Here is an 18531-nt window from a genome sequence, read left to right as displayed (position 1 = left end):
CGGACAGCCCTGCGGGTTCATGATGCAAATTAAATGGCATAGAGTACAAACCATTGCTTAGGACTACTGCAGAGGGAGCACTATAAAGTAATTTAATCCAAGAAAGAAAGACTGGGCCAAATCCAAATTTTTCTAAAACTAAAAAAAGGTACTCCCACTCAACCCTGTCGAACGCCTTCTCTGCGTCTAAAGAGACAACGCATTCTAGAACGGCCTGATGCTGAGAGTATACCACATTAAGTAAACGGCGGATATTAAAAAAAGATTGACGATTTTTTATAAACCCTGTTTGATCAGGAAAGATGATAGTGGGAAGAACATCTTCGAGTCTTGAGGCAAGTACCTTCGCTAAGATTTTAACGTCGCAGTTAAGCAAAGAAATGGGCCTATATGACGACAGTCTAAGGGTCTTTATCCTTTTCAGTAACAAAGAGATACAGGCTTGATTTAACGTTGGGGGAAGAGTCCCAGTCCTAAGAGACTCAGAGAAAACAGATGTCAAAAAAGGAGCGAGTTGTACTGAGAATTTTTTATAGAATTCTGACGGAAAACCGTCAGGTCCTGGGGTTTTACCAGATTGTAGAGAAGAGATAGCAGCCGCCACTTCCTCCTGAGAAATTGGCGCCTCTAAAAGGTTGCAAACATCTAAGGATAAAGTAGGGAGATTTAATCGGCCAAGAAAATCTTCGATATCCCCCTGCGAAGAGGGTTCAGATGTATACAAAGTAGAATAAAAATCTCTGAACTTGTCGTTAATAGTATTTTGATCAGTTGTGACCTCCCCGTTATCTAGACGAAGACCACTTATAATTTGTTTAGCACGTAGCCCTCGCAGCTGATTAGCTAAAACTTTTCCGGATTTTTCCCCACTTTCATAAAAAACGCTCCTGGTTTTCCTCAAAAGGTCCTCTATATCGTTGGTTGAAAGCAAGTCGAGCTCTGATTTAAGTTTAAGACGTTTCTTATACAAATCTGATGTGGGAAACCTAGCATATTGTTCATCTATTTTTGAAATATCATTAGCGAGTGAAATTTGCTTTTCTTTAGAGAGCTTTCTTGTATTAGCACCGTATGAAATAATTTGGCCTCTAATATATGCCTTAAGGGCCTCCCATACTGTTGAGTCTGAAACTTCCGCTGATTTATTAACGCTCAAGAAAAAAGGAATTTGGTCAGCAACAAAGGAAATAAAATTATCATCTGCCAAGAGTGAAGTATTAAAACGCCAGTTCCTCCTAGGTGGAGGCAAATTTGAAAAGGTCAGATCAAGAGTAAGAGGAGCATGGTCTGATATAATAATACTTTCATATGCACAAGACTGAACTTTAGAAATTAAACCATTATCCAGAACAAAGTAATCAATTCGAGAGTAAGAGTGATGAACATTTGAAAAAAAAGAATACTCTCTTTTTTTCGGGTACAAACGCCGCCATACATCTGATAGACCATATTCAGAAAAATAATTATTTAGAAAAATGGATGATTTATTTGCAGCGCATGGTCTAGATGATGACCGGTCAAGCAGTGGGTCAAGGACACAATTAAAGTCTCCCCCAAGTATAAGAGAGTGTGAGTTTAGATCAGGAATAAGAGAGAGAGAATGTTTAAAAAAACTGACATCATCAAAATTAGGAGCATAAAAGTTAGCTAAAGTTATATTCCTATTGCATAGCGTGCCTACAACAATTATATAGCGGCCATTCTTATCTGATATAATGTCTTTTGGTATAAAGGGTACATTCGTATTAATCAAAATAGCTACACCTCTTGCCTTTGCTTGGAAAGAAGAATGAAAAATCTGCCCCTTCCAACCACGATTGAGGTGATTATGATCTACGGTGCGTAAATGGGTTTCTTGCAAGAAAGCAACCTCTGCTTTGAGCTGTCGAAGATGAGCAAGAACTCTATTTCTCTTAACTGGATGGTTTAAGCCCTTGACATTCCAACTCAAAAATCTCAACTCTCTACCCATTAGAGTATCTATCAGAAGTCTGTGATCGGAAAATGAAAATAAAATAATTGCAAAAACAAAAGGACAAAACAGCAAAAAGAACAGCAAACATAAAAGTCGTAAGGTCAGCATGACACCATCCCATACAGAAACCCAACCCGCCCACAAAATCAACCCAACCCTCAAAGAACTTTATAGTGACAGTAAAATTACCCACTAGAAAAATAACTAAGTATCCTGAACACTTCCTTATTTCCCCTTACCTTATATAAACCTCAATCCCTTAAAGTATCCTCATTATGCAACACATAGATAACACAACAGTATCAAATAGTATGCTTAACAGGAGCAGACCCATGGTATAACGATCCTTGGATCAAACTTAAACATTTGACCAATGTATTGATCACAGGGCAAATCAAAAAAAAAAAAAAAAAAAAGGAAAAGAGATACATCATCGACAAATCTAACTCAACGATGGTATCAGATTAAATACTACAGCACCAATCAGTCATTAGAAACGAGAAACGACCGCATGATGTACAACACTTTCAATGAACAGTGAGTCGTTTATGTATAATGTCAAAGAGCTCAGGAGAGTCTGGCGTAGTTAAGTCAATGTTGTACAGCGGGCTCCCTCGAGACATAAAAAGTAAATAAAGTCAAGCTCGACCGATCGCGTTTATTGGACGGCCGTCATAGAACTAAGAGGCACTACGGTGAGCCGCCAAAAATTCCTTGGCCTCATCCACCGATGCAAACATCTTTTGCTCACCTTCCTTAGTCAGGATCCTCAGCCTTGCAGGGAAAAGAAGGGAAGGTTTAAATCCAAGATTGTAAAGCTCTGCCATTGCTCCACGATATTGAGCGCTGTTCCAGAACCTCCGGACTGTAGTCATCGTAAATGGCGATCGGGTTACCACGGTACTGCAATGATCCTCTCCTTTTACGGGCCTCACGTATCACCGCATCCTTGATCTGATACCGATGAAAACGGACTATTACCGCTCTCGGCCTCCCTCCCTGTTTCATCTTAGCGACCAAAGCCCGATGAGCCCTGTCAAGTTCAGGAGGAGACGGCAAAATCTGCTCGCCCATAATCTCCGACAGCATTTCAGAAAAGAACACTGTGGGCCGAGGACCCTCAACAGACTCCGGTAGACCAATGATCCTGATATTATAACGCCGACTGCGGCCCTCCAGGTCTGCTGTTTTGGCCTTGAGTTTAGCGTAGTTCTCAGTCAGATCGGTACACACCGCTTCCAGAGAGTGAATTCGCTCGCTGAGGTCGTCTGCGTTGGATTCCAATGATGTTATTCGTGGTCCGTGGTCTGACACCGCAGCCTGGACGAGGTCAAGTTTAGCCTCTAAAGACGTCAAAGCGGTTTTGAAATCGGAAGAGAGAGCGGCTCTGTGTTCCTCCAATAAGCTAGTCAAGGCTGACATGCTAACCTCGCCATGAGCCGCGATCGCGTCGTCTTTACATGTGTCTTTTTTCGCATGCTTGGTTGATTTGGATGCCATTTTCTGCTTCCGTGTGTATTAAACTTGTTATCTCATTACATTCGGAAAAAATAAATCGGTAGAGGATTATAAACTGATAAAGTAGAAGATGTGTGCAGGGAGCACGAGGTAGACGCGTCTACTCCATTCGCGTCCAAAACCGGAAGTCCCGGTAAGACGCTTCTGACGTTGTCTCTGGTTCAGAAGACGCTTGGTAGCCCTTTTCCTGAAGACGTCTGAGCGTGGTGACTCTTGATGCACTCCAGCTTCAGTCCACTCCTTGTGAAGCTTTCACAAGTGTTTGAATCAGCTTTGCTTGACAGTATTCTCAAGCTTGCAGTCATCCCTGTTGCTTGTGCACCTTTTCCTACCCAAATTCTTCCTTCCTTCCCTTCAACTTTGCCTTTAATATGCTTTGATACAGCACTCTGTAAACAGCCACACCTTTCAGTAATGACCTTCTGTGACTTACCCTCTTTGTGGAGGGCGTCAATGTTCATCTTCTGGATCATTGCCAAGTCATCAGTCTTCTCCATTATTGTGGTTTCAAAGAACAAGAGATACCTCGGAATTTATACTGTAGGGATGGTCATTAATTGAAACTCAAATGTAAATATTCTAATATTTTGAGATACTGATTTTTGACTTTCATGAGCTGTAAGCTCTAATCATCAAAATTAAAACAAAAAACTTTTGAAATGTTTTACTTTACATGCAATGAATCTAAAATATATGAAAATTTCACTTTTTGAAATAACTTACAAGAAAAAATTAACTTTTTCACGACATTCTAATTTATGTACATCTGTATATACATTTTCTGCCCCGTATCTTGAATTTTGTGATCATTCTTAATGCATTTTATTAGACTGTATCATGCAGTGAAAGAACACTCTTAATGCACACATGCTCTAGTCTAGACTTCACGTAATGAATGCGTGCACTCTGTAGGGGTGTTTTGTTTGGTTTTTGCAAAATACTCGATAATGTCAAATTGCACATTGCTAAAACAACAATTACGATATTATCGCAGACAATATATATATCGCACACCCCTAAACCATGATAGCTGGAATGTACCCCTAGTCCTAACTTTGTGGATTTGGGCTTCATTGAGAATCATATTTCTATGTCTTAGATGCTTTCTTATAAACTTGAGTAAATATGAGACATCTTGAAACAAAATATATAAAAATATTATTCATATTAGTTTTATCTCTCTCATTTCTCTTTGTCCAGAGAACAACCTAAGGCCAACATCACAGTCTTCAAGTATTAAATTGTGTTCTCTATCAAGTGATCAGCATGATCACCTTGAAACTTCAAAACAATGATTTACAACTACCTCTCACACATTTACCTTACATAAAGTTCTTATGTGCATTCAAGTTAATCATGTGCATGCAATGATAAAAGAAATCTGCACCTGAGGAAAAGCTCGAAGTGTTTCACTAGTGCCCTCAGGTTCTTTTCTGGTATGTGCATCTTCCTCAAGATTTCTGGAAGTTTAACTAAAAAAAAAAAAAAAATAATAATAATAAAAAGACTTAAAAATTAAAGTATAATTCCTTTCATTTATGACAACATTTTTAAAAATGAACAAGAAGCTTATATTCACCAAATAGCCGAAGCAGGTGCTGAGCGCCATAGAGGTAAGAAGGAGGGGGGAGCTGGTCACTCTGAGGGTAGTTATCTGGTGTCAGTCTCCAGCTCAGAACCTCAAGACAATCACATAGGGGTAGACCAATTTAATGAGCCATTTTTTTTTTTTTAATTAGGTTATAAGCATATAAGCAGTATTGCACCAGAGCATGTTAAAGGGATAGTTCACCCAAAAATTTAAATTTACTGTTAATTTAGTAACCCTCGAACCATCCAAGATATAGAAAGGTGAGCTGATAAATAAAGTTTATTCACTTTATGTGCTTTAGACATGTAAAATATCCATGTTTCATCTTTTTTTTCTTTAGTAGAACAGTAAAGATTTTTAGCTGAAACTGTGGTCTTTGGTGATTCATAAATTTCAAGTCAGTGGCTGCCCTTCTTTGAGAATAAAAAAGCATATTAAGAAACACACACTTAATACCTGTGGCTCCTGACAATATAACAAGGTCTTATGAAGCAAAACGATTGGTCTATACACACACGTATACACAATTATATTATTAAACCACCCAATAATGATGTGAAATATGGATGTTTTACATGTCTAAAGCACATAAAGTGAATAAACTTTCTTTATCGGTTCATAAACAATGAGAAACTATAAAAACTTTAATTTCACCCCTTCATTCAAGTGCTCGGTTTACACATGCACATATTACTGGCTCATCGATCTTTGGCCTGGGTCTGAACTGTTCAGTGTACTGTTGGAGGACCTAGAGTACTGATTGAGTTGGTAAAAACCAGCATGATAGGATCATATACGCCAGTATTTTGTCAGGCAGGTCCAAAAGTGAGTTTTGATGGAGTAACTTGTAGATCTGTGCTGCTTGAGCCGTGAACTGTTTCTGGTTCAATCAGTTAATCAAAACCGGTTCAAAACGAAAGATTCGTACGCAAACCAGGCATCACCCCCGGACTGTTTGCCTGAGGCTATGGATTACTGGTAATAATGTCATAAATAACGTTCAGTTTTTGCACAGGCAGATTGTTTCGCTTCAAAATACCTCAATATATTGTCAGGAGCCACAGGTATTAATTTTGTGTTCCTTGGCATGCTTTTTTTCGTTCTCAAAGAGTGGAAACCACTAACTTTTATGAGTTTTATGAGTTTTCTAAAACATTTTATGAATCACCAAGGACTACGGTTTCAGCTAAAAAAAAATTATTTACTGTTCTACTCAAGAAAAAAAGTCACCTACATCCTGTATGGTCTGAGGGAGAGTAAATTACCAGCAACATTTTTGGATGAACTAACCCTTTAAGTATAGATCCTACATCTCTAACAGTGCTAGCATACAAAAAGATGTTTTAATCTATGCAGAGAATTCGTACCACACCAAAATGCATATTTAGTCTCCATAATTTCTTAATACAATTATGGTTATACAGTATATGTTATAAATAAGCATAGTATTTATAATATTAGTACTATTTATTTAGTATCTTTTTACTCTGTTTACCTGTCTGATCTTATCTTGGTGTTTACTAGCTACATTTGTTATTATTAATCTAAGTACTTTACTGGAACTTTGACCTTTTTTTTTAAATTTTATTTAACAAATAATGTTTTTTGTTTTCTTTAATTGTTTCAGTCATCTTGGAATATCTAAAGATACAAAAAGTGAAACTTTTTCCCAATATTAGGGAACCACTCATAAATTCTGCTGAATTCAGTAGCTTAATGTTTTCTCCTCATCAGCTTTGTCTTATCTAGTATTTTGCCTTATTCAACAACTATTCAACAACTATACACTGTGTGTATACATACTGTATATACAGTCATGGCCAAAAATATCGGCACCCTTGGTAAATATGATCAAAGAAGGCTGTGAAAATGAATAAGCATTGTTAATCCTTTTGATCTTTTATTTAAAAAATTCACAAAAATCTAACCTTTCATTGCATAATAAGAATTTAAAATGGGGGGAAATATCATCAGGAAATAAATGTTTTTCTCTAATACACATTGGCCACAATTAACAGCACCCTTTTATTTAATACTTTTTGAAACCTTCATTTGCCAACTGTTTAACTGCACTCGGAAGTGAATCTCAAGTTATTTTATGTGATAGTTATATGTATACACATTTCTTTTTTCCTCACATTCTTTCTTGTAGCAATTCCCTCTCAGTCATACACCTGACTCAATGGCTCATTACAGAGCTCATTATGCGGGCCTTTGTCTTCTCAGGTGTGAGTCACAGCATTATCCAGGATAGTTCACGCCCCCTCGCATAGAGCATTTCCACTCAAAAAGTGACTTAAAAAATTTAAATCAATATATTGTTTTCTCTGAATGAGTGAGTTAGATTATTTTCAGATCATTTTGAAGCAAATATTCTATGCTACAAGATCCAGTTCTCAAAAGTCTTGTGAACAAATGTTCTGTATGTGTTTTATGGCCTTATTTCAGTTACATTAAAATTTTAGTTTTTTTCTAACCATGCATAAACGTGGTTTTCTCAAAAACACAATCATGTACGTACAAACTGCTCACATATTATTGTAGCCCAGTTTGTGCTGAATACAGTGTTTTTAGACTTTAGCCATTAAAATGTTTATAAGCAACTGAAAAAAGCACAAATGTCAGGGCATGTCAAAACTTCTCCGGGGCCCCAAAACACCCTCAGACCCCAGAGGGTTAACAGCTCTAAATTTTCTCCTATAATGCCTGATGAGGTTAGAGAACACCTGACAAGAGATCAGAGACCATTCCTTCATCCAGAATCACTCCAGACCCTTTAGATTCCCAGCTCCATGTTGGTGCTTCTACTCTTCAGTTCACCCCACTCATTTTCTATAGGGTTCAGGTCAGAGGACTGGAATGGCCATAGCAGAAGCTTGGTTTTGTGCTCAGTGACCCATTTTTGTGTTGTTTTTGAGGTTTGTGTTTGGATTATTGTATGGTTGAAAGAACCAAATATGGCCCATTATAAGATTTCTAACAGAGTCAGTCACTTATTGATTTTTTAACTGTTGGTATTTGATAGAATCCATGATGCCATGTATCTAAACAAGATGTCCAGGACCTCCAGCAGAAATATAGGCCCACAACATCAAATATACAGCAGTATATTACATTGTACACATGGGATACTTTTTATCCCTGTGTTCACCAAACCCAGCAGCAGTGTTTGCTGCTAAAAAGCTCATTTTTTTAGTTTCATCTGACCATAGAAGCCAGTCCCATTTGAAGTTCCAGTCGTGTCTGATAACTGAATATGCTGGAGTTTGTTTTTGGATGAGCTAGGAGAATTTTTCTTGAGACCCTCCCAAACAACATGTGGTGATGTAGGTGCTGTTTGAACATTTTTATTAAGGTTTTCTGACCCCGAGACTCAACTATTTTCTGCAATTCTCCAGCTGTGGTCCTTGGAGAGTCTTTAGCCACTCAAACTCTCCTTCTCACCATCCATTAGGACGATATAGACATGTCCTCTTCCAGGCAGATTTATAACATTTTCTGTTGATTAGAAATTCTTAATTATTGCCCTGATGGTGGAAATGGGAATTTTCACTACTCTAGCTCTTTTATTAAAGCCACTGCTCAATTATCTTTTGCTGCACATCAGAAATATATTCTTTGGTTTTTGTCATTGTAATGGATGATTAAGGGAATTTGGGCTTTGTTTTCCCTCCTATTTATATTTCTGTGAAACAGGAAGCCATGGCTGGATAATTTCATGTTCATAATCACCCTGGAGTGCGCAAAATTGTGAATATGAATGGGAATATACTTCAGAGATATTTTACTCATAAGAATTTCTAGGGGTGCCAATAATTGTGTCCAACGTGTATTTGAGAAAAACATTTCATAATAATATTTTCCCCCATTTTAAATTCTTATTATCCAATGAAAGGTTAGATTTTTGTGATTTTTTTAAATAAAAGATAAAAAGGATTAACAATGCAGATTAATTTTCACAGCCTTCTTTGATCATATTTACCAAGGGTGCCGATATTTTTGGCAATGACTGTGTATTAATGTCAAAATTAGTACATTAACGCAGGCGATTAATTTTTTCAGTTTAATGCGTTAAAAATATTTAACGCAGGGGCGGAGCCTAGGGTTGGCCACCCCACTCACAACTGCTGTTTCTGTCGCTTTTATATATATATATATATATATATATATATGTATGTATATTATGAGGTGCCAAACAGGAAATGATTATATAAAGATCTGAATATATAGTTATAAGCCTGAATATATAAATGTGAATCGTGAATATATAGTTATAAATTTGAATATATTATGTCTGAATATATAAATGTAAATCTGAATATATAGTTATAAAGCTGAATATATAATTGTAAATTGTGAATATATATAGAAATAAATTTGAATATATAGTTATAAAGCAGAATATATAAATGTAAATTGTGAATATATAGAAATAAATCTGAATATATAGTTATAACTCTGAATATAAAAATGTAAATTTGCGAATATGTAGAAGTAAATCTGAATATATAGTTATAAAGCGGAATATATACACGTAAATTGTGAATATATAGAAGTAAATCTGAATATATACTAGTTATAACTGAATATATAGAAGTAAATCTGAAAATATAGTTATAAAGCGGAACATATAAATGTAAATTGTGAATATATAGAAATAAATCTGAATATATAGTTATAACTGAATATAAAAATGTAAATTGCAAATATGTGAAAGTAAATCTGAATATATAGTTATAAGTCTGAATATATAGAAGTAAATCTGAATATATAGTTATAAGCGGAATATATAAATGTCAATTGTGAATATATAGAAGTAAATCTGAATATACAGTTAAGTCTGAATATATAGAAATCTGAATATATAGTTAAGCTGAATGAATAGAGGTAAATCTGAAAATATAGTTGTAAAGTTTGAATATATAAATGTCAATTGTGAATTTATATTTATTATTCTAATTATATAATAGTAAATCACAATGTATGTTTATAAATTGAGTATATAAATGCAAATCTGAATATATATAGTCTACATTTCAATATAAATATATCTTTACTATTAGGCATGTCAATAGGCAGATGTTCTTGCTTTTTTAATGAAAACGGTATGCCTATGTATCCTGCACATTTATCAATGCAGATATTGTACTATATTAATTATTTTAATTATTACTGTCTATCCCATGCTGCTGCAATTGTCTCTATTCACTCCAATCACTATTTGTAAACATATGATGTTGTTGGCAATTTCCCTAGCCCTCTCAGCCATGTTGAACTGTGTAGAAAAGATGGGTAATTAGCATTGTCACTGACTGTGAGGACCTTTTCGCCAGTCTTTTTTAAAGTATATGGAAAATAATCCTTTTGGTTTAGATTAGTGAGATGCACTTACAATAATTAATATAGTAAAATATTTAAATTGATAACTACACTGAACAAAATTATAAACGCAACACTTTTGTTTTTGCCCCCATTTTTCATGAGCTGAACTCAAAGATCTAAGGCTTTTTCTATGTACACAAAATATTGTTAAAATATTGTTCACAAATCTGTCTAAATCTGTGTTAGTGAGCGCTTCTACTTTGCCGAGATAATCCATCCACCTCACAGGTGTGGCATATCAAGATGCTGATTAGACAGCATGATTATTGCACAGGTGTGCCTTAGGCTGGCCACAATAAAAGGCCACTCTAAAATGTGCAGTTTTATCACACAGCACAATGCCACAGATGTCGCAAGTTTTGAGGGAGCGTGCAATTGGAATGCTGACTGCAGGAATGTCCACCAGAGCTGTTGCCCGTGAATTGAATGTTCATTTCTCTACCATAAGCCGTCTCCAAAGGCGTTTCAGAGAATTTGGCTGTACATCCAACCGGCCTCACAACCGCAGACCACATGTAACCACACCAGCCCAGGACCTCCACATCCAGCATCTTCACCTTCAAGATCGTCTGAGACCAGCCACCCGGACAGCTGCTGCAACAATCGGTTTGCATAACCAAAGAATTTCTGCACAAACTGTCAGAAACCGTCTCAGGGAAGCTCATCTGCATGCTCGTCGTCCTCATCGGGGTCTCGACCTGACTGCAGTTCGTCGTCGTTACCGACTTGAGTGGGCAAATACTCACATTCGATGGCATCTGGCACTTTGGAGAGGTGTTCTCTTCATGGATGAATCCTGGTTTTCACTGTACAGGGCACATGGCAGACAACGTGTATGGCGTCGTGTGGGTGAGCGGTTTGCTGATGTCAACGTTGTGGATCGAGTAGCCCATGGTGGCGGTGGGGTTATGGTATGGGCAGGCGTATGCTATGGACAACGAACAGAGGTGCATTTTATTGTTACCCTTGGGAGATATTATCAGGAGACATGGTGTTAGCTTTCACTGTTATGCTGATGATACTCAGCTCTATATTTCTTTGCGGCCCTGTGAAACACACCAAACTGAGAAACTAACGGAATGCATAGTCAAATATAGAAAACTGGGTGACGAGTAATTTCTTACTGCTAAATTCTGAAAATTCTGTTAATTATCGGACCTAAAAACCTAGCACACTATCTAACACTTGATGGCTGCTCTGTCAATTCTTCTTCATCAGTTAGGATAGTGGGGAGATGCAAGGGTGAGTATAACAGTCTTTAGACGTCTTCCTTGGAGATCAGAATAGAGTGTAACGTGGAATCCTTCCTTACAGATGACCAGGAGACCAGGTGACACAGAGACTGAGCACACACCTCAAGAACACGGAGCCTGGCCTATTCGTTACAGTACCCCCTCCTCCACGGCCCGCTACTGAGGGCCGAATACCCCGATGTCGTGGTGGTCTACCTCTGCCACGGGGTGCAGGATGATCAGGATGAGTAGCGTGGAATTCCTCCATTAAGGAAGTGTCTAAGATGTCATTTCTGGGTACCCATGAAGGTTCCTCTGGTCCATAGCCTTCCCAGTCCACCAGGTATTCCAGTTGACCACCACGGCGTCGGGACTCCAGGATCTCTTTGACATTGTAGATGGTGCCCTCTTCAAGGATCAAAGGAAGAGGGAGCTCCTCCGTCTGGCCAGGCTCTGTGGGAATAGGAACAGGGTCATGGTGAGGCTTTAATAGTGAAACGTGGGATGAATTTCATATTGAGGAGGAAGTTGAAGTCTGTATGTGTGTATGAACAGGCTGACCTGTTCCAGGATGGTGAAGGGGCCAACAAATCTGGGACTGAGCTTCTTGCTGCGCAGGCGCAGCCTCATGTTCCTGGTTGACAACCAGACCCTCTGGCCTGGCTGGTAAGTTGGTGTTTCAGCTCGTTGAAGATCTGCAGCCATCTTTTGCCTGCGCACTGCCTGCTGAAGTTGATGGTGCACTGCGTCCCAGACCCTCTCAATTTCCCGGAACCAGTGATCGACGGCAGGAACATCGGAGGGTTCCCCTGACCAGGGAAACAGGGGAGGCTGGTAGCCGAGCAAGCACTGGAAGGGAGTGAGACCAGTAGATGGATGTCACAGGGAATTCTGGGCGTACTCGGCCCAGCCTAAGAACTGGTTCCATGAATCCTGGTGGCCATGGCAGAAGGTTTGTAGAAAGTGCCCCACTTCCTGCACCTTCCTTTCCGTTTGCCCATTAGACTGCGGATGGTATCCAGAGGAGAGGTTTATGGTCCCGCTTTAACCCTCTGGGGTCGACAAACGCGGATACGCGTTTTGAGGCAGATTTTCCTGATGAGGCCGAAATGAGCTTGAATTACTCTGCAACGCGTTCATCTCGGATACTTTTCAGTTTTGGAAGAACAAAAAAGCCTTGTATTTACCCCAAGAAGACGCGCTGAGAGGAAAAAGCTTTGTTTACCTCACAAACAGAACACGAGCGCAGCTGGAACCGGCGGCGGCAGAGATATTTTATACCGAGTAAGTAATGTTTCTTATTGGCATTCAATAATGTGTTGTGACAAAGTTGAACTTTTCCCAAACTATAACTCCAGAATAAAATGTGTGAAATCGAGTGCAACATTTTGAAATATGATAGGCAACCTTTCATTGCATTTAAATATGCTCAAACATATTTATAATAAGCTTAACAATAATAATTTAGTTTCTCAGTTATAAAATTATGTTTTTGTATTGTATGATAATACATGCAAAGAATGTGTGCATCTATGTTATAAAATCACGTGGGCAATATTGGTGATTGCTAATGTAATAATATAGTTGCTCCTGATAAGCCTATAAACATGCTCACTAATTTATTTATTAATTTTAGGGGGTGCTTTATTTATTTTGAATAGTAACAATATGTAGGCCTATATATTATAATAAATATAATGTACTGTCTTTGCTGTACTTTGGATCAAATAAATGCAGGCTTGGTGAGCTGAATTTTTTTTTAAAATATTTAAAAAATATTACAAATCTTACTGTTTCAATAATTTGACTGGTAGTGTATGTATTGTCACCATGTTTGCTTTGTCTTTGTACGTTCATTGTGTTGCTCCCATCTGTTTTGTGTTTTCTCATGCAGTTTCTACTGTCTCCCGTTTTCCTGGGTTCCAGTTTCCTGCCACTGTTTTGGATATTTTGGGTATTGCACCCACGATGTCTTGACTCTTCTGTTGTTTATTTGTTTGTTTGTTTGTTCCTAATAAACTATTTAACTGCACTCGCAAGTGAATCTCAAGTTATTTTATGTGATAGTTATATGTATACACATTTCTTTTGTGTCCTCACATTCTTTCTTGTAGCAATTCCCTCTGTCACATACCTGACTGAATGGCTCATTATGGAGCTCATTATGCGGGCCTTTGTCTTCTCAGATGTGAGTCACAGAATAGTTCACGCCCTCTTGCATAGAGCCTTTCCGCTCAAAAAGTGACTTAGAAAATTTTAATCAATATATTGTTTTCTCTGAATGAGTGAGTTAGATTATTTTCAGATCATTTTGAAGCAAATATTCTAGGCTACAAGATCCAGTTCTCAAAAGTCTTGTGAACAAATGTTTTGTATGTGTTTTATGGTCTTATTTCAGTTACTTTAAAATTTTAGTTTTTTTCTAACCACGCATAAACGTTGTTTTCTCAAAAACACAATCACGTACGTACAAGCTGCTCACATACTATTGTAGCCCAGTTTGTGCTGAATACAGTGTTTTTAGACTTTAGCCATTAAAATGTTTATAAGCAACTGAAAAAAGCACAAATGTCAGCGCATGTCAAAACTTCTCCGGGGCCCCAAAACACCCTCAGACCCCAAAGGGTTAACATTCTTGGAACCTGGACGATAGGAGATGGAGAAGTTAAATCTGGTGAAGAAGAGCGCCCATCTTGCTTGTCTGGGGTTGAGACGCTTAGCATCACGAAAATATTGCAAGTTCTTATGGTCGGTTAACACAGTGAATGGATGAACAGTTCCTTCTAACCAGTGTCTCCACTCCTCCAGCGCTAATTTGATGGCTAGCAGCTCCCGGTTACCGATGTTGTAGTTAACCTCCGCCAGGCTGAGCTTCCGAGAATAGAAGGCACATGGATGAAGTCGAGCTGGTTTCCCCTGCTGCTGAGACAACACCGCTCCCACTCCTGTGGTAGATGCATCGACCTCGACTATGAAGGGCAGATCTGGGTCAGGGTGAACGAGGAGCGGTGCGCTCGTGAAGGCTTCCTTCAATGTGGCAAAGGCTGTAGAGGCGGATGGAGACCAGGACAGAGACTTGGGTTTACTGCATAGAAGGTCTGTTAATAGGCTGACAATCTTGCTGTAATCTTGGATGAAGTGGCGATAGAAGTTGGCAAATCCGAGGAATCTTTGGAGCTCTTTGATAGTGGTGGTTTCTGGCCAGGAAGTGATAGCTGCTACCTTCCCCTCGTCCATCTGAATTCCCTTGTGGTCGATGTTATATCCCAGGAATTGCACGGAAGGTTGGTGAAAGGTGCATTTCTCGGCCTTGAGGTAGAGATGGTACTCCCTGAGTCATTGTAGGACCGTGTGACGGTGATGTTCGGCCAGGCTCCGGGAGTAAATCAGGATATCATCAATGTAGACGATCACAGAACGATGGAGAAACTTCCGGAGCATCTCATGCATAAAGTCCTGGAATACGGAAGGGGCATTGACGAGTCCATAGGGCATGACCAAATACTCATAATGGTCAGTAGGGGTCACAAATGCAGTCTTCTATTTGTCCCCCTCGCGTATCCGAATCAGATTATAAGTGCTGCGGAGGTCCAACTTGGTGAAGATCGAGGCACCCCGGAGACGTTCCAAAGCCGATGGGACGAGGGGAAGTGGATAGCGAAATTTGACTGTGATCTTGTTAACCCTTTAAAACCTAAGGGTAAAATAGGTCATTTTCACACATTTTGTTTATTTGACTGTAAAATTCTAACAGAATGTGCTATTTTCAAAAAAGTACAGTTTTTGACCATTAATCTTGTGTTTTGAGTTTGTAACCATAATTTAAAAAAACAAGTTTAAAAAAAAAAAAACGGAATATATATATATTTTTTTGGGGAAAAAAAAGAGAAAAATCATGATCGAAATAATCCAACACTTCTTACTTCAAAATTCAACTATAATACATGCATACACCCATTCATTTACATGCGCGGACTCATTATAGCGACGCACACACCACATGTGAAAAAGTCTCACTCAGCCTGCTCCCAAAGTCTCATCAAAAATCATCCTAATCGACTCTTATGCTGTTTACTCCTCCTTGACCATGTTTTTGTTCATTTTGTTTATTATTTGTTCATTTGTTTATGCAATCCAAAACTCCGCGCTCCTTATCTCTCTATTCAAATTCTCCCTTCCCGCTCTCCCGGAAATCTGCCGTCATTTGTTGACGGAGTGCAAGAAATTACCATAATAAGCCATATATTGCCGAAAAGCGCATATTGTCTGCTGTCAGGAGCAATTTGAATTATTTTGATAGTGCAAACGGTAGAAGAGTTATGGTAACATGAATACAGCTTGGTCTGATGTGTTGGCGCCGACACAGCCGGTTTAAAAGGGTTAAGTGAACGTTAATCAATACAGGGCCTCAAGCCTCCATCCTTCTTGGCCACAAAGAAGAAGCTAGATGCAGCAGGGGAAGTCGATGGTCGTATGTATCCTTGTTTCAGGGCTTCATCAATATATTCTTCCATGGCCCTCTGTTCTGGAAGCGAGAATGGGTAGATCTTTCCGCGGGGGACTGGCTCACCCGGTAGGAGATCCATAGCACAGTCCCATGTGGTGGTAGCTGGGATGCTCTCTTGGGACAAAACACGTCACTGAAGGGGGCATAATAGGAGGGAATGTCGACCAACTGTTTCTCTACGGGGCTTTCGACAGATTTTTAACACATGGGTATCACTTCAGCAGGAGATCTTTGTGGTGAGGAAGTGATGGGAAAACATCCGGTAAAGCAGTTTTTGCCACACTTCAGGACTTCTCCCGTCTTCCACGGGCACCCTAAGATGATGTCAGCGGTGGACCCCTCCTGACCAATGTGCAGGTTGATGGGTCCCACACCATAGCGCACTTTCCTTCTGCATAATGGTTTCCCTGTTACCGACTGGACTTGGTAAACCGTTTCAGTTGAGATGGTTTGAAGTTGGAGCTGGCAGCAGAGATTTCAAGTTTCCTGCTGACCCGGAGTCGAGTAGGGCGGATACTGAAACAGACACATCAGAGGCAGTAAGCATTACACAAGTAGTGAGTGGTTCCATCTTAAGTGTTGAATGACACTCACCACAGGTCGTGGAGGACGAAGGGGGCATGCCAGGATCATATGCCCACTCGCACCACAATACAAACGGAGCCAACCTTCTCTGCCGCTCAGCAGGAGTGAGTCTCTGGTTTTCAACCATCATGGGTTCTGGAGATGGTTCTGGAGATGATTCAGGAGGGGTCATGGGATCTGGTCTGCGGAGGAGTGATTGCAGACACAGCGGGTGATAGCTCTGCTAAACAGGACAGGACATTTGCACAGCGAATGGACAGCTGGATGAATTGTTCTAATCTGATGGAGTCATCATAAGAAGCAAGTTGCAAGCAAAGTTTTGGAATCAATCCCTGCCGGTAGGTGGTAAGTAGCGATCTTTCATTCCATCCGCTGACAGCTGCAAGGGTTATAAACTTGATAGAATATTCGTTAACATTCATAGCACCTTGCTGTAGATGGTAGAGTTGCTCACTGATTGTAGTATCTCTTTCGGTCCTGCCAAATACCTCACAGAAATGAGAAATGAAGCTGTGAAGGCTTTGAGTGGCGGGGCTGGTCTGAGCCCAGATTGTTTCTGCCCATCGCAATGCAGTTCGTGTTAGCAGAGAAATAATAAATGCTATTTTAGACCGTTCAGTAGGATACATTTGTGGTTGCATCTCAAAGGTGAGGGTACACTGTAGGAGAAATCTGTTGCACTCCGAACCAGAGAAAGGTGCTGGTCTGGCCATGGGACTGGCGATGACGGTAGGCGAAGAAGTGCGTGCGGTGTTTGCTGAAGTGACTGGTGGTGGTGATGGCGGAGCTGGAGACTGGAGTAATACTCGCCGGAGGGAATCCACGAGCTCCTGAAATGGGTTGTGGGAACTCATCTGTGCAGACGGTGTCAGTCCGGTCTTCTGTAACAGAAGTGGCGTGACACAGATGGTAAGTAAAAACAATGATTTTATTATAGCACAGAGGAGTCGTTACAGATAGTGGGGAGATGCAAGGGTGAGTATAACAATCTTTAGATGTCTTCCTTGGAGATCAGAATAGAGTGTAACATGGAATCCTTCCTTACAGATGACCAGGGGACCAGGTGACACAGAGACGGAGCACACACCTCAAGAACACGGAGACAGGAGAGAACGTGGAGAGACAGAACACTAAGGAGGAACACAGGCGGTAAGTCACACAGGTACATAATATAGAATGCTGAACAAATCAGAGAGTCCACTTCGTAGATACGAGACCGGACAGTGATGGTGACTGAGGTGTGTGCTTATGTATCTGACTGGTGATTGGCTAATTGAATGCGTGACAGGTGCGGGTGCTCAGAACTCAGGTGAGAGTGATCTCTGTGATTGGGAGGTGGTGGAGCCTTGCCGATTCGTTACAAGGTGTGCTGTTTGATAGCAATCTTTAATTTGAAAGCCATGTTTCTAGCATTTGTAAAACTGTGTTTTTCCATCTCAAAAACATATCTAAATTGCGACCTATGCTCTCAACATCAAATGCAGAAATACTAATTCATGCGTTTATGACCTAAAGGTTCGACTATTGTAATGCTTTATTGGGTGGTTGTTCTGCACGCTTGATCAACAAAAGTACAGTTGGTCCAAAATGCAGCAGCTAGAGTCCTTACTAGAACCAGGAAGTATGACCATATTAGCCCGGTTCTGTCAACACTGCACTGGCTCCTTATCAAACAGCTCTTATCACATTATAGTCCTCCACGTCCGCTGTGTTCTCAAAATTCTGGCCGTTTGATAATACC

At 39.7% G+C, this 18531-nt stretch overlaps 1 protein-coding gene across 16 annotated transcripts in view; it reads right to left on the bottom strand.

The window, feature by feature from the left end:
• Positions 1–18531, bottom strand: part of LOC131540449 (male-specific lethal 3 homolog) — a 223412-nt gene that overhangs the window by 60730 nt on the left and 144151 nt on the right. For 13 of the 16 annotated variants that reach the window (XR_009271275.1, XR_009271278.1, XR_009271276.1 and 10 more), the window contains 2 exons: positions 5073–5172; positions 4881–4965 (listed from right to left, as the gene is read on the bottom strand). The exons of 1 other annotated variant lie outside the window; for it this stretch is intronic. Coding sequence is in view for 10 of the 15 variants with exons in the window: in XM_058775273.1 (XP_058631256.1) it covers positions 4881–4965; positions 5073–5172 (185 nt within the window). In the remaining 5 variants the exon portion in view is untranslated. Of the gene's footprint in view, positions 1–4880; positions 4966–5072; positions 5173–16817; positions 17672–17703; positions 17921–18531 lie in introns of those variants that run through there. 2 more of the 16 variants (XM_058775266.1, XM_058775367.1) reach the window with 2 other exon arrangements.

This window comes from Onychostoma macrolepis, chromosome 01, assembly GCF_012432095.1.
Source record: "Onychostoma macrolepis isolate SWU-2019 chromosome 01, ASM1243209v1, whole genome shotgun sequence".
Lineage (NCBI taxonomy): Eukaryota > Metazoa > Chordata > Actinopteri > Cypriniformes > Cyprinidae > Onychostoma > Onychostoma macrolepis.
This window is presented reverse-complemented; position numbering and strand designations above follow the sequence as displayed.